Genomic DNA, 15,197 nt, shown 5'->3' with positions numbered 1-15,197 from the left:
GATTGCACGAGGTCTTTTAATTGACAGTCTTTATCACTTGCATGTTGATGCGAATGTGAACCTAAACGAGCAAATAGTGAGTACCGTAAGTCAAAAGAGATCCAGAAATAAGATTAACCAGAAGTACTTGTGGCACCATAGACTAGGCCATATTGGAGAGGACAGAATAAACAGCCTGAAAAAGGATGGGATCCTTAGCTCTCTTAATCCAGAGTCGTATCCAGCTTGTAAATCCTGCCTTCGAAGAAAAATGATCAAGTTACCCTTTGTAGGACATAAAAAAAGAGCCACAGAGTTATTGCTCCGGTACACACCGATGTATGTGGATCATTTGATATGCAGGCCATGGATGGTTACAACTACTTTATTACCTTTACCGATAACTTATTTAGGTATGGATATGTGTATCTCATAAAACACAAGTATGAGGCTTTTGAAAAGTTCAAAGAATTTATATATGAAGTAGAAAAGCAGATAGACAAACCTGTTAAAGTTTCTTGATCTGATCGAGGAGGTGAATACCTTAGTCTGAAATTTCTAAGATATCTTAAGGACAATGGCATAGTCTCTCAGTGGACCCCTCCTGAAATACCTCAGTTCAACGAGGTATCCGAAAGGAGGAACAAGACCCTATTCGATATGGTCAGGTCCATGATGAGCTTCACTGATCTATCCTTATTTCTTTGGGGACATGCTTTGTTAACTGCCATTCACTTGTTGAATAGAGTTCCATCAAAATCTGTTCCTACCACACCGTATGAGATATGGTTCGATAAAAAGTCGAGTCTGGATTATTTTAAGACTTGGGGATGTCTGACCTATGTCAAAAGACAGATGGTGGAAAAATTGGAGGATAGATCTATTATAGCTCGTTTTATAGGGTACCCAAAAGAATCCATGGGATACTACTACTTTCCACAAGACCACAATGTGATTGTGAGTCGAAATGCTGTGTTCCTGAAAAAACAGTTTATCCAAGATGGCGACAGGAGAAGGTTAGTAGAACTCAAAGAGAAGGTCTATGAAGAGTCTAGAGCTATAGATCCTCAAAAACCCATAGTCTAGCAGGATCTCTCGACCTCCTGAAAGGTACATGGATATGCTTACGGAGAAAGTAAAGAAAATATTCCTTATGGGAGATAGGGGTCACGGTGATAGTCCCAATACCTTTTACGAGACGATGTCTGACATCGATTTCGAAAAATGGTTAGATGCTATGAAATCAAAAATTGACTCGATGCACTCGAACCAAATCTGAACTTTAGTGGATCCATCTGAAGGTATTGTACCTATTGGATGTAAATGGATTTACAAAAGAAAGATAGGTGCCGATGATAAGGTAGAGACCTATAACGTTAGGCTTATGGCTAAAAATTATAGCCAACGCGAGGACATTGACTATCAGAAAACTTTCTCGCCCGTGACCATGTTGAAATCCATCCGTACTTTGCTTGCTGTTGCAGCTTATTATGATTATAAAATCAGACAGACATATGTGAAAACTGCCTTCCTGAATGGATATCTTGAGGAAGATATCTATATGGAGCAGCCTATGGATTTCACATCTGGTGATGGTAATCACAGAGTCTGCAAGCTGTAAAGGTCCATATACGAATTAAAGCAGGCTTCTCGGAGTTGGAGCCATCATTTTGATGAGGCAATCAAATCGTTTGATTTTATCAAAAAATGAAAAGGAACCTTGTGTATACAAGAGAGTCAGTGGGAGTGCAATCACCTTCCTCGTACTGTACGTGGATGATATTCTCCTCATTGAGAATGATATTCCCATACTGACTACGGTCAAAAGATGGTTGTCCAAAGAATTCTCCATGAAAGATCTAGGAGAAGCGTCCTATATTCTCGAAATAAAAATCTATAGGGATAGACCTAAACGGATGCTTGATCTGTCACAAAAGCTGTACATAGAGAAGGTGCTGAAGAAGTTCAGCATGAAAAACTCCAAGAGAGGTCTCTTACCTCTTAGGTATGGTATTAGTCTCTCCAAGACGATGTGTTTGACCACATCTGAGGAGATGCAGCGCATGAATAGGATTCCTTACGCCTTGACTATTGGGAGCCTCATGTACGTCATGCTATGTATTTGATCTGATATTGCCCTTGCTATGAATGTCACAAGCAAGTATCAGTCGAATCCAGACAAGGAGCACTGGATAGCTGTGAAGAATATCCTTAAATACTTAAGAAGGACTAAGGATTTATTTTTGGTCTATGGAGGAAATTCTGAGTTGCGAGTTGAGGGTGCATTCTTGTTCGATATATTAGAAAGATTCTGAATATATGATCAACAGAGGCTGAATATACTGTAGATGTGAGAGCTCACTAGATGTCACTGGTGAATTGTGAGAGCTCACTAGGACTGTTCCAGATCGATAATCCTTGTTGAGTTAGAGTGAAATTGTTCCGACCCATTGAAAGGAGTTTTAATGATACGATGATAGAGATCATTGTATGTCTCACTATCGGATAGAATTGAACTTATGAGATCACACAATAAAGGGATTAAATTTGGAATAAGTAATTGAGCTTATGAAGTGTCAATTGGGTTTAGAGAAATCCATTGGGTTCATGGTAACCTTGCTAGCACATGGTTGGATCCAATTCTTCTTTATGTTGGGATTACTTATTTGATAAGTTAATTCTAACTTAATTACCTGCTAATTACCTACATGAATAAGATTTATGAGACTTTAATTATTGGATGTCTAAGGTTATGGATCATATAAATTAAAGGTGCAAGACCCTTATGAATCTCCTTGATAATTATTATGAGGCATCACTTTGATTTGATCTATTTGGACGTGTCCATTAATTAGAGGATCTTTAGTTTTCATATGGGATGTCTCTTGGGTGCAAAAGAGGGTGTCTAATTATGGATGCAAGGGCTCTAATAGTTGGTACCTGATGGGCTTCCTAATGTAAGTTGGATAACTTAAATTAATAGGAATCCTAATGCAAGTAAGACTTGTATTATGAGCTTGAATAGGATTCAATCCTTATGCCTATTTAAAAGGACCTCCCCTAAGATCCCTAGAGCATCAAAACTAGCAACCCCTTACATCTAAATCTCCCCACGCCCTCTCTTCCTCTCTCTTTCTCTTCTCTTGGGTGTTCTATACGCCCCTCTTTGGGACGTGCGTCCCAAGGAGTTCCATGCCCAAAGGAGTTTGGGTGCCTCTTCTTTGCCGGTTTCTAGCATATGATAGCAGCACATAGCAAGGAGAAACTCTAGAGAAGAAGAGAAAAAAAAGATCAAAGAGAAAGATCAAACGTTGATCGCGATCCAGACTTCATTCAGATTCAGCAGGCTGAATTTTGGAGAATCAAAATTCAAATTATAGAGGGCTGTTTCAGACTGATCCCGAGTGGATACTCGTAGAGGCCGAACACTTGTGCGGCTAATAGAGAACTTCGTCTCTTCCAGATCCAGTTTGAAGAAAGATTGCGAAATAGATATGTGATTTGACCACAATCTGAATTTCAGTATATATCAATTTCAGCATATGAAATAGATCCACGTGGTTTTATATTTTTATGCATGCATAATTCAGATTAAAATTATTTTAATCTCATTATCCGCTGTGGTGTTTAGAAAATAAAGTTTTGAAATACATGCATGCACAAAACCCCGAATTCCAACATGAATATTGTACCTTGTATGTGTGCGATTGCCGATTGGGAGGGTGGGTCTTTTATTTGAAATGGCAAGAAACATTCTATGGTTGCAAGATCTAATGCTAAAACTGAAAATCGAGCAACTGCTCTAGCTACACACAAGTTAATTTGGCTTATGTCACTTTTATTTGAAATTGGCATTTTGGTTTCAATACCTATCCTTCTCTTTGTTCCAATTAGGTGGTTGGTCACATGGCTAGTAACCAGATCTTTTGAAGTGTTCTGTAAATAGATTCTTGCACCTTATCGGATCTGATCCCAGTTGATTGATATGCTAACTAAAGCTGTTCTACATGTTTAGTTGCAGATTATTAGTGTCAAATTGGTGATGATTGATTCTATTCTCCAACATGAGAAGGCATGTTAATGTATATGATGAGTAAGTGAAGATGAATGTCTACAAGATTATGACTAGTATAATTATGCATCACTAGAGGAATTCTCATGCCATTTTACATTATTATCCAGCCATTAGTTAAGCATGAGTCAAACAAAAGCAATACATTTAAGCATATATGGTAATGATGTAATATCACCTATCAATTAAGGATGGAATTCTTTAAAACTTAATTAGCTGGCACCACATAATAAAATAGTGTCACATGCTCTGGAACTTAGAAATGATGATATGATATAAAAAATCTACAAATAATGTCTTATAATTTCATATGTTCGTGCAATTACTTCTCACAGCATTTTTCGAAAAATGGATCCAACATTTGTCACTGTTATCTTCCATTGGGATGGGAGGATCAGTCGTGACGCTAACGGTGCACATTATGATGGTAAAAGGATCCGGATGGCCATAGTGGACCATAACGTAACATACCAAAAATTTGTATGGGTTCGCTATACTGTCATTGGATGGAACCCCGATCAATATGGAGTTTTCCTAATATGTAAATTTTTGATTCATACTGCTGGACAGTATTTGACTGTGCCTATTGAAGACGATCAGATCACATACACAGTCTTGGGAGCAATGAGAGGATTTGATTATGGCTAGTCCACCTATACTCCCCACGATGGATTATTATGATCCATATCTAGAGTTGTATAGGAGCATCGCTAGGCAACTCATCTCGCTATTGATAAGTGAGCGGTCCGAGATGAGGTTCCATCCTTCGGACAGTGTGATGGATGTTGTGGTAAGTATATTTTGCTTTTTGTTTTATTTTGTTATGTCGTTCTTATTATACTAATAAATAATATTTGTTTTTTCTTTAATACTGATAGTTTCAGATGATCACATCACTATACTATCGGACAAGGAGCAGCTTCTATTCGGTTACTGTTAGATGCAAGGACCGAGCACTTGTCGATGTTATGGACGGTCTTATCGACACCATGTGAGTCGCCTCTGAGGATAGATGACTTTATACTGTACCATCGATGGATGATCCAAGTACCTCATCATATGTCCAGCACACCTCATATCCTGACTTCTCCGACTTCAACCTCCTCGTAAATGATGCATCTGTCACAAAGGATGAGTGAGCCGGAAGATACATCACACCAACCTGATGAGCAGCACGTCGATCATACATATGGGGGACCAAAGGCAGAGGCAGACTAAGGGTTTCTCGAGACAGATGTCAGACATGTTAATAGGCTGAACACGACAGCACCTCCCTCCCCACCAGTCAATACCGTGCTTAAGCCATCACAATAGCAGCCAGAGATAACATGCGTCTACGAGAGGCGGACGTGGAGGCCCTAGTACCTTAGCATATATGCCTCTCGATGGTTATAATAGTTGCACATATTTTTTTTTTGTTAACAAACTTTGTAATGATCAACTATTGGTTTATATTATTTTAAAATTAATATTACAAGTTTTTTTTATCTTAATGCACATGCTAGAATTTTTGTTGGTTGCACAAAAAAATCATTGTTAAGCTTAATACAAGTTATATTATGAAAGTTTGGGATTGTCTATCATCTCTAAGATATCCAGTAATGTTAATTATAAATGAATTTTTCAGATGATATATACGAACTTAGATGGATTCTGATGTCTTTGGAGATCAATTTTCTTCTGACAGAAAACAAGGAATGCAGAGATTCATTACAACATTAAGAACTACTTCCTTCCTGCTCTTTTTAACTATTTTGGACCTATGGGGACATGCTATTTAAATAGACTATAGCTGGAAATCCATAGTGGCTCAAAGTCCTTTTTTTTGCCTTAAAGTCATTAACTGATAATAGCCAAAAAGCACAAGTAGCATGAGCTTTTATTCCACAGCTCTAAGACAAAATTAAAAAGATATAGCTCTCAAATGGTTTGCTCAGTGGATACTAGTCGAAGGAATTCAATGTCAATTTTTATATTTTCCTACTCTTGCATAACCAAAAATTCAGGATATCTCAGAGATATCTCAGGATATAGTTTCAAGGTCGCCCTATGATAGGACGACCCATATAGTCGTCCTACCATAGGGTGACTTTAAGTTGGCCACGTATCCTCCCAACTGACGTTAATATTACTGAGTCGGCATAGAATGTCGTCCTATCATAAGACGACTTTGTTTCGGATAGTACTTTTGGTAAATAGTTTGAAAAGGATATTATTTTGATAATTTGTTTTAAAAAAAATATATTATTTTGATAAAAAAGCCGTTATTTTGTAATGGCATTCATTAATCGATAATAAGATTTATAGGACCAATATAACTTTAAAATGAGATCAAAATAGCAATGAAATCAACCACAAACATCCAAACAATCACCAAAAAACAAAAAGAAAAAAACAAACAAATTGTACTTGTAACAAACTAATACAACTACCGTGTTAGTATGCACTATACCAAGGTACCGGTTTGGTGGATCTTGCTTTCATGTTTCCTTATTTATATTTCCTTTTTAAGCTTCTTTTGTATAAGAGCAATGATGCAAAGAACACAACTAAGATTCCACATAATTTTAAAGAAGGCAAGTTATTTCACAAAATAAGGTTCATGATGATGCATCATGGCTAAGGATCCAAAAAAAGTTATAGACTTTGGACTTGCATCAGTTCTATCTTCTAATATACCCACCCAACAGACATTTGAAGATTCTTTTCCCACAAGAGGGTCCATTAATGCATTCCATACGATGCTAGTGCAGTGGCTAGAATTCATAATGTGTGTGCTAGTCATATTTGAGTTATTCATGATGCAATACAAGAAACACCACATGGCTGGCCCCAAGCCCGGACAAGAAAAGTGGACTGATGTTGATTAACAGCCAATTGTAAAAATATGTCGAAACTATGAAACAGATACAAATTTAAATAAACTTGATGAGTTGACATTGAGAGGAAGGATATGAAGAAGCATGGAATAATATCAGTGGTGGCCCTAAATAGGAATACTTGACCAATGAGGATCATAAAGCTGACCTAGAAAGTTATAAAAAGGTTGGATGGTTGTGATCATGATGCCATACAAGATGATTGCATGACATAGAATGTAAGCACCTCTCTTCTAACCACATATTATATTTCCTTGTGGCAAATCTTTCCCCAAAAATGTCCTCTCTGGGTTTAGCTTTTGAACTCAAGTTTCCATCTGGATCCTTTCTCCAATATGAATTCTAAATTCCATCAATTTCTAGGACACATTTGAGATTCCAAATGCAAGCTAAATAACTAAGCACAAAGAAACTCAGAATTCAAATGGTCGAATGCAAAACTTGAATTGAAAAGTTAAAACTAGTGGACTCTTTTGGGAAAAGAATTGTTAGTGGGAACAATTTCAGGGAATTTGAAGAGATTTTATCCTAAAAAGCAGAGATGTATCTAATGTTTAATAAAGAATGTTAAAATTATGTCAATGAACTTGAAGAGATGTAGTGTATGAAACTTAAGAAGGATGAACTAATATAATATAGGCAGTGCTTCACAATTGAAAAAAAGCAAAAGATTTCCGATATGCATAAAATATAAAATTAGACCGATTTTCATGCACCTGTCTGAAGCATCGTGCAAATAAATCTGTAACCATGAACAAGTCATGTATTTATGATACTATTCTGGATTAGCAGATGAGGTTAGCTGGATGGCAGATAGAAGAGGGATTAAAAGTAATTCCATACATTCAAAGGACCAACTTGGAAATCATAATGTTAACAATGCATTATTCATTTTCTAAACAATTCAGATTGGGTTAGGATAAGCTTGCTGGTTTTGGAAGTTTGTCAAAATCTTGTATTCAAAAACAAAAGAAATGAATCAAGTGTGCTCAGAAATAATATGTGATAAGTTATTACAAACTGCAATCCTGTGACTGTCAGAACTCAGAAGTTGGTAAGGTCTCCAGTCACAAAGCATGATGCAATGTTGCCCCTGCCATTAGCAACAATACAACAATATAAATAGATTTTTTTCCAGACTTGAACAAGAATTGGCAGAAAAGCTCTGATCCTCCATTCAGCATAATTAATACAACTTGTCCATTCTTCCATTAGCTCATATACAAAAAATGGATTGGTTTTCAAAAAGAAGGAAGAACATTTTTGATGAATTGGAGATCCTACAGAATGAAAACATTTAGTAAACAAATCAGTGTCTTGGCTAACTTGAAAATAGAATTTATTTCTGGAACCACAGATACAGATTTTGAAATTGTGTGCAGCTACCCAACAGCTGAGAGGGAATTGCATGCTGAACCCTCCACCACACAGGTTGTAGAATCCACAGGGCTGGAGTTTATTGAGACTTTCGGTTTTTTTTTTATGGGGTTAAGGTGATTGTTGGCTAAAAGAATGGCACTCTTTGCCTGTCAAAAGGAAGGAGATGCGACAACTAAGAGACAGAGTCAGAGGTTTTTTCCAGACAATAGTGCCCTAAGGTCTTCCATAAGTGAAGCAATGTACCTGAGATGGGGCTTCTCACAAAATGACTGCAATTCTACTACTCCCAACAAAGAACCCCCTTCTTTCTGACATCTGATTGGACTGAACATGGATTCTCTTTCCACTGGTTTTGGGTTCCAGGACTTTTTGACCCTACAAAAAATCCACATGGGATGTTTCTCCAGCTGTTGATGGTAGCCAAGAAAAGTTCACGCTTCACACAGAAACAGAACCAAAAAAATATAACTATGAAAGCCTTTTATGGAGATTGAAAACTTGATTTGTCAAGTTAGGAAAATTGAGTTAGTACCAGAAAAATACCACAAACATGAGTCTCTTCCCTCTACCTTTTGAGTTATACTTTCATTTTCAAGTTCAGTTCAGAAGGGGACCAAGGATGCATCGGTTCATCCATTGTTCCTGGGAAAGAACTACTATTTCGGGTCATCAAATCTGCTAAGCAAAGGGAAATCTAAAACATGCCATCAAACACATGGCAGATGAACCAATGGCAATCAAGCTCCTACTGATGTCGTCAGTAACTTTTGCACATGGTTTCTTATCCACATGGTGATAAACACATTAACAAGCAACATACACCATTCATAAAAACAGGTAAGAAGGACATAACTGGAAAGTACTGTCAAGGACAGTCCAGTTTTCTGGCATAAAAGATACCTGGTCATTTTCATCCAAAAATGTTGTTAATTCATCTAACAGTAGAACTTTGCATGCTTCAGCTAAAGCACCTGCAATTGCAACTCTTTGTTTCTGACCACCGCTCAGAGTTTGAATTGGCCTCTACACAATAAAATAAAGGCACATAAAAATAAGCTATTTTCTAGCATAATAGAAGACAATCCAAATCTGTAGCATGCCACCTACTTGTGAGTATTCTAACATGCCAACAGCATCTAAAGCTTTTGATACTCTTGATCTGACTTCATTCAATGTCAAACTGAACTTACCAAGACCAAATGCAACATCTGCTTCCACTGTGGGCATCACCACCTATAGAAACATAGGATGAAGAGAACCACAATTTTCAATTATGCTGCATAAGGATTCTGGAAATTTCAGTGCTTAAATTACTCGAGCAGATAAAGTTAAAAAGTACTTATACAACATAAAAATTTGACAGGTAACAAAAAAAACTTGCCATTACCACGAATTACTTGTACAGAATACAGACAGAATCAGTGTGCCTGAAATAGTTACGCTATTGACTCATAGCATATATTGCAAGAAATCTAGTTAAAGGCATTAAGTAATTAGGGAACTTGATGTGTACATTTAGTTGCATTTTAAAATGCCAAATAAGCAAGAATAGGGAAGAATTTACGGTGGGGAAAATAGAATAGGAAAGAAAAGATATTAAAGAGAGTATCCACAATACCACAAGCTAAAGAATTGAAGCAATGGGACAAAGGTCAAATTGAACATTTGAAGAGATGTGAATAAGACAGGAAAAAATTTTACTCATCTTTCAAGTAACACAAGATCAAGACCAGGGTTTTCCATACCATGCCAAACCGACCGGTACACCCCATATCGTACCGCACCGGCGGAGAACCGGCACGATTTGACCGGTAAATTCAGTACACCGGCAGTACGAAAGAAAAAAAGAGAGAAAGTGAGAAAGAGAGAGAGGAGAAGAAAAAGGGAGGTGAGAGCCGTCGGAGGCCGGCGGTGACCGACAACGGCCGTCGGAGGGCTTTTAAGCTCCGTATCACCCGATAGGACTTTCAAGAGAGCAAGAAAGAGAGAGAGCGCTCGGGGAAGGGAGACCTACCGGTGGCAAACGAGCCGACGCCGACAGCCTGAGGGCGGTCGAGCGGGCGGAGCCACGGACTTCTTTTTCGAAACAGGCCATCATCTGTTTTCGTTTTTTTTTTTTTGGTTTTAAACTGATGAAGTAGGCAACCCAGTTGCCGATTTCAAAGATTAAAAAAAAAAAATCAAAAATCGTGAAGCTGGCAAATAGTTTGCCGGCTTCACTTAAAACTAGATTTTTTTTAAAAAACCCGCGAAACAGCGGCGTCACCCCTATTTCACGCCCACGGCGCCGCGCGCGTGGACTGCGCCCTCCGACGACCACGGCGGCCCCGCTGGCTCCTTCCCCTCCCTCTTTTTCTTTCTTCCTCCTCTCTCTCTATTTCTCTCTCTTTCTCTCTTTTTCTTCTTTCGGTTCGGATCCGCTTTCCTTCGTCGGTTCGTCTCGGTTCGGTACGGTACGAAACCATACCGCCGGCCGGCCGATACGGCCAGCAGTATCGGTTCAGGATATCTTGATCAAGACCCGTGCATACACAAGTCTAGTACAAAATTCTCTTTCCTAATAGGATCTTAACCTAAATATTGTACTAAATACTAACAAACATTTTAAATAGCAGTTACACGGCAATGAATGCATGAGCTGGACGTTTAAATATAGAAAAGTATCGGAACTCATCCAAACAGAAAGCAAATTGTTCGAAAAGGATATCCTGAAAGGTGAATTCAATAAACAGAGGGAGCTTAATCTATCATTTTTTTGGTTAATAATAATCAATAGGAACTCATAGCATAAACATTTTATCTTTCTCAATGTTGTTAGAAACTCCATTATCACCAGATGACGAGATTAATGATGACGACGAAACAGCACATAAAGGCACGTATCAACTCAATATTTTTTGTTTGACTCCAGAAACACAGTAAATCTAATTAGTCATTCAACTAAATCACTCCTCACAAAAAGATTAAATTCAACCATCTAGTCATTTGAAATTTAGCAACCAATAATCAAAGAATCTCCAGTGCCTTTCTGATTAAATGTATGGTTGGCAAAGTAGCATCTTATGCTGCCATATAATACTTGTCTAGACATCCATGACAATATACCATAGTATCTTTAACACTAGACTTTTTGAGCGTATGACTAGCTATATTTGTTGCAAACGAGATAAGATACTTACAGGAAAGGAGACCCCAACTTTTGGCATGTTGCATTATGTAGAGAAAAGAAAAATTGGGATTGCCTCCAAATATGACACTTAATATCCTAGTGCATAAGCCTGTGCTAGAAGATTTGGAATGCTTAACTGGAAAAAAATAAAAAGAAAAATCTGAACACTTATCTGCCTAATGTTTTTCATCCCTCTAAATGTAAGATGGCATTATATCAGAAGCTAATCTCTTTAGCTAGAATAGCATTTAGCAATATCATTGTATTTCAGCTAAAATACGAGACTTTCAATGAACATATTATATACTACTACATTCTATGCTTGAACTTGCCTTCTTGTTTGGAAGTGGCATTAGTGTTGAAAAGACTTGCATTCAATTTATGTGTGCAGGCATAATGGTGATCAAAAGTAGGAGGAACAATAACATTCACTAGTAAGTAAAGATGACAAATTCAAGTATTAACTTAGTCTACTAAACTAGATCCAAGGATTTATATAAGAATGGCAACCGATGCCAATTCAACCAAAAATCACAAAAAAAAAAAAAAAAGAAAAGAAATAGTGAAGTCGGCAACAATAGGATTTATATAAGGATGGCAACTGATGCCAATTCAACCAAAAATCACAAAAAAAAAAAAAAAAAAGAAAAGAAACAGTGAAGTCGGCAACACTGTTGCCGACTTCACCCCGATAAAAGCAAAATGAAAAACAAAATGAGGGCTAAAGCCCCTGTTTCGATCGAAAGGAGGGTGGAGGCCCTCTTCTGGCTTTCCATCAGGCTCGGCAACAGTGCAGCAGCCTCTGAAGGCCCTCTCTCCCTCTCCTTCCCTCACCCTCCTCTTGCTCTCTCTTTTCCTCTCTCTAGTTCTCCTTCCATCCCCTCTACTATGTCGGTTCAGGCCCAGTACAGAATGACATGGAGGAGTATCAAACCGTGCTATCGGCCAACCAATCCAGGCTCCAATACTAGCATAGTGAACCTTAGTTCAATCCAATTAAAATTTGAGCACACAATACCATTTCAAAATTGGACTTGTAAAGTAATTTTTCAGAAGGGAGAAATGAGAGGAGAATTCTTGAAAATTGCCCAATGAGAAGTCACAAACTCATTATCCAAAACTAACTTCTAGAGAACACTCAAGGCTTTTGCATTCCTAAGATGTGCACATGATGGCCATGTTTGTGTCAACTAGTAGTTGTTCCCAAGAATGCATGTCGAAAGCAATTTGTGATTTTTCTCAAGAGATGATAGCTACATGTATGAACATCCCAGATAGTTGACAAGGCACAGGTAGATTCCTGAGTTATCTGGAACTTTTTCCAAGGTCAAGTGCCAAAGCCAATGAAGTTGATGTCCTACAGCAATTATTACAAACTATTGTACCAGATAATTCCTTCACCAAAGGACATAATAAGAAATTTTCACAAGTACCAGAACCCATGTTGCTAACAAGAATTGTGTACATAATGAAAACAAAAAATTACTTGTACATAATGGGAACAAACATAACCAATGTGCCTGAAATAGTTATTCTTTTGACTCGTAAAATAGATTTCAAATCATGCTAGTCAAAAATATTAAAGAAATTGGAAAATCGATGCGTAATCATTACTAGAATATGCAAGGATATATATTTTTTTTTAAAAAGTAGAATAGGCCAAAAAACAGTTATCAACAATACCATGGGCTGGAAACATTGGTGCAATAGAACAAAGACCAAATCAAATATTTGAAGATATGTGAACAAGTGGGAAGGAAAGAAACTTGACCCTCCTACAAAATTTGATTTTCCAAAACTGATTTAGAGGTCAGGTCATCCTGGAGGTAATACTAGATCAGGATTGGATGCATGAGTCAGCGTACTAAAATATTCACTTTTCTTGATGAACTCATCCTAAATATTGAAATAAACAAATGTTCTAAATAGCAATCACATCGAGATGAATGCAGGACTTGGATTTTGAAAAATGAATATTTTCAAAAATTATAAATATAACAAGACAAACAATCAAGGAGTCACCCTGAAAGAAAGCATGTTGTTAGAAAACTACAACCTCAAAAGCAAACTTAAAAATAAACATGCAGCCACATCTATTCTAGTTATAATTGTCAACAGAAACTTGTAGCACATTCAGTTGTTTTTCCCCCTTCTTTACGTTGTTAAAACTTCGTTGTCACCAAAAGAAATTTATATTAGTAATGAATAATTCTCACATTAAGATTTTTTTTTTTCAAGAGTTCACATGCTGAAACAGCTTGTCTAGGCACATATCAACTCATTATTTCAAGTTTCAAGTGTCTTCTTGGATAGTTATAGGCGCAAGATGTACCTTGTGCGGGGCGGCGGTCCCCTGGACATGGTCCTTTCAGGCAGTGGCCATTTAGTCCATGGTCCATTGGGTTAAGTCTCAGTAAATCTAATTATTTGTTTAACTAAACAATCACCCCTTAACAAGAGATTCATTTATGCTAAACTCTATTCTGAAGAGCAAAACAAGTTTGAGGACAGAACATGTTACATAATGCATTTATAGAAAGGTAACACTGAAATATCTTATCTGAAATACTATGACATTGCTAAATGCTATTCTAGGAGATTAGCTTCTGAAACAATGCCAACTTAGAATTAGGGGAAAGAAAAAACAAAAGGCCGATCAATGTTCAAAGGATTTCATTTCTTCATTGTCTAATCTTCTACCATAGGCTTATGCATTAGGGTATTGAGTGTCATTTTTGAAGGCAATTTCAGTTCTTTGTCTCCATATAATGCAACATCACAATTGGGGTGTTTTTTTCCTATAACTAACTGTACTCCTTTTCTAAAAATTATAGCTATTTGCATGCTCAAATGTAGGTCGTTAAGATACTATCATATATTGTGATGGATGTCTTGGAGACAAGTTTCACACAACAACACAATGTGTCCTTACCCACTCATACATATAGTCAGAAAGGCACTACCTAATAGTTCATATGTCAGTTTATAAGTTTCAAAGGAATATATGTTTAAATTTAAATCATGACAAAACCAGCACTCAATTTATGCATGTGAAGGTGTAATGGCAGTAGAAACTAGGAGTCAGAACGATAGTCACTGTAAGAGAAGATAACCTTTATTTTGGAAGAGTTCATGGGTTAATTTAGTTTGATGAATGAGGTCAAAAGATTTATGCAAGTATATGCAACCAAATATGTAAGTGCAATTAATATCTGAGCACATAATTCCCTTCCACAATGGGACTTTGTAAAGTAATTTCTCAAAAGAGAGAAGACAGGAGTATTTGTGAAAATTACCAAATGAGAAGTCACATAATGCTAAAACCTATCTCTGGAGAACACCCAAGACTGCATGAAATGTCTAAGAAGTGAATTTCATAGACTTGTTTGTATCAATTTAGTACTTGTTTCCAAGAATTCATTGTCATTATGTAACTTTCATGTCCATGTCACACCATAAATTAAGTTACAAACCAACATTAAGGTACCTATATAATGATTTGAAACTTACTGTGCATGCCAACTGGAATTTAAGATGGCTTTTCTTGATGTACAGTTAGCATATAATAAAATGACAAATCCCCAGCAAAAATTCATGTTGGAAGACTACCGGAATTCACTCTGAAGGGTTGAAAGATACACAAGACATGAGAATACATCTCTACTACATATAATGCGAATGGCTAGCATTTGTGCATGATGCCCTGCATCTCACTTCC

The 15,197-nt window shown here is 37.1% G+C and overlaps 1 protein-coding gene across 4 annotated transcripts in view; it reads right to left on the bottom strand.

The window, feature by feature from the left end:
• LOC105046733 (ABC transporter I family member 10) overlaps positions 1 to 15,197 on the bottom strand; it is a 62,069-nt gene that overhangs the window by 22,052 nt on the left and 24,820 nt on the right. Inside the window, exons 3-5 of one of the 4 annotated variants that reach the window (XM_073259610.1) lie at positions 9,418 to 9,543; positions 9,211 to 9,333; positions 8,554 to 8,685 (exon numbers count right to left, since the gene is read on the bottom strand). In XM_073259610.1, the coding sequence (XP_073115711.1) occupies positions 8,569 to 8,685; positions 9,211 to 9,333; positions 9,418 to 9,543 (366 nt within the window). In that variant the 3' untranslated portion in view covers positions 8,554 to 8,568. Of the gene's footprint in view, positions 1 to 7,947; positions 8,024 to 8,553; positions 8,686 to 8,878; positions 8,953 to 9,210; positions 9,334 to 9,417; positions 9,544 to 15,197 lie in introns of those variants that run through there. The other 3 variants (XM_073259612.1, XM_073259613.1, XM_073259609.1) reach the window with 3 other exon arrangements.

The sequence above is a fragment of the Elaeis guineensis genome, chromosome 6 (assembly GCF_000442705.2).
Source record: "Elaeis guineensis isolate ETL-2024a chromosome 6, EG11, whole genome shotgun sequence".
Taxonomy (NCBI): domain Eukaryota; kingdom Viridiplantae; phylum Streptophyta; class Magnoliopsida; order Arecales; family Arecaceae; genus Elaeis; species Elaeis guineensis.
This window is presented reverse-complemented; position numbering and strand designations above follow the sequence as displayed.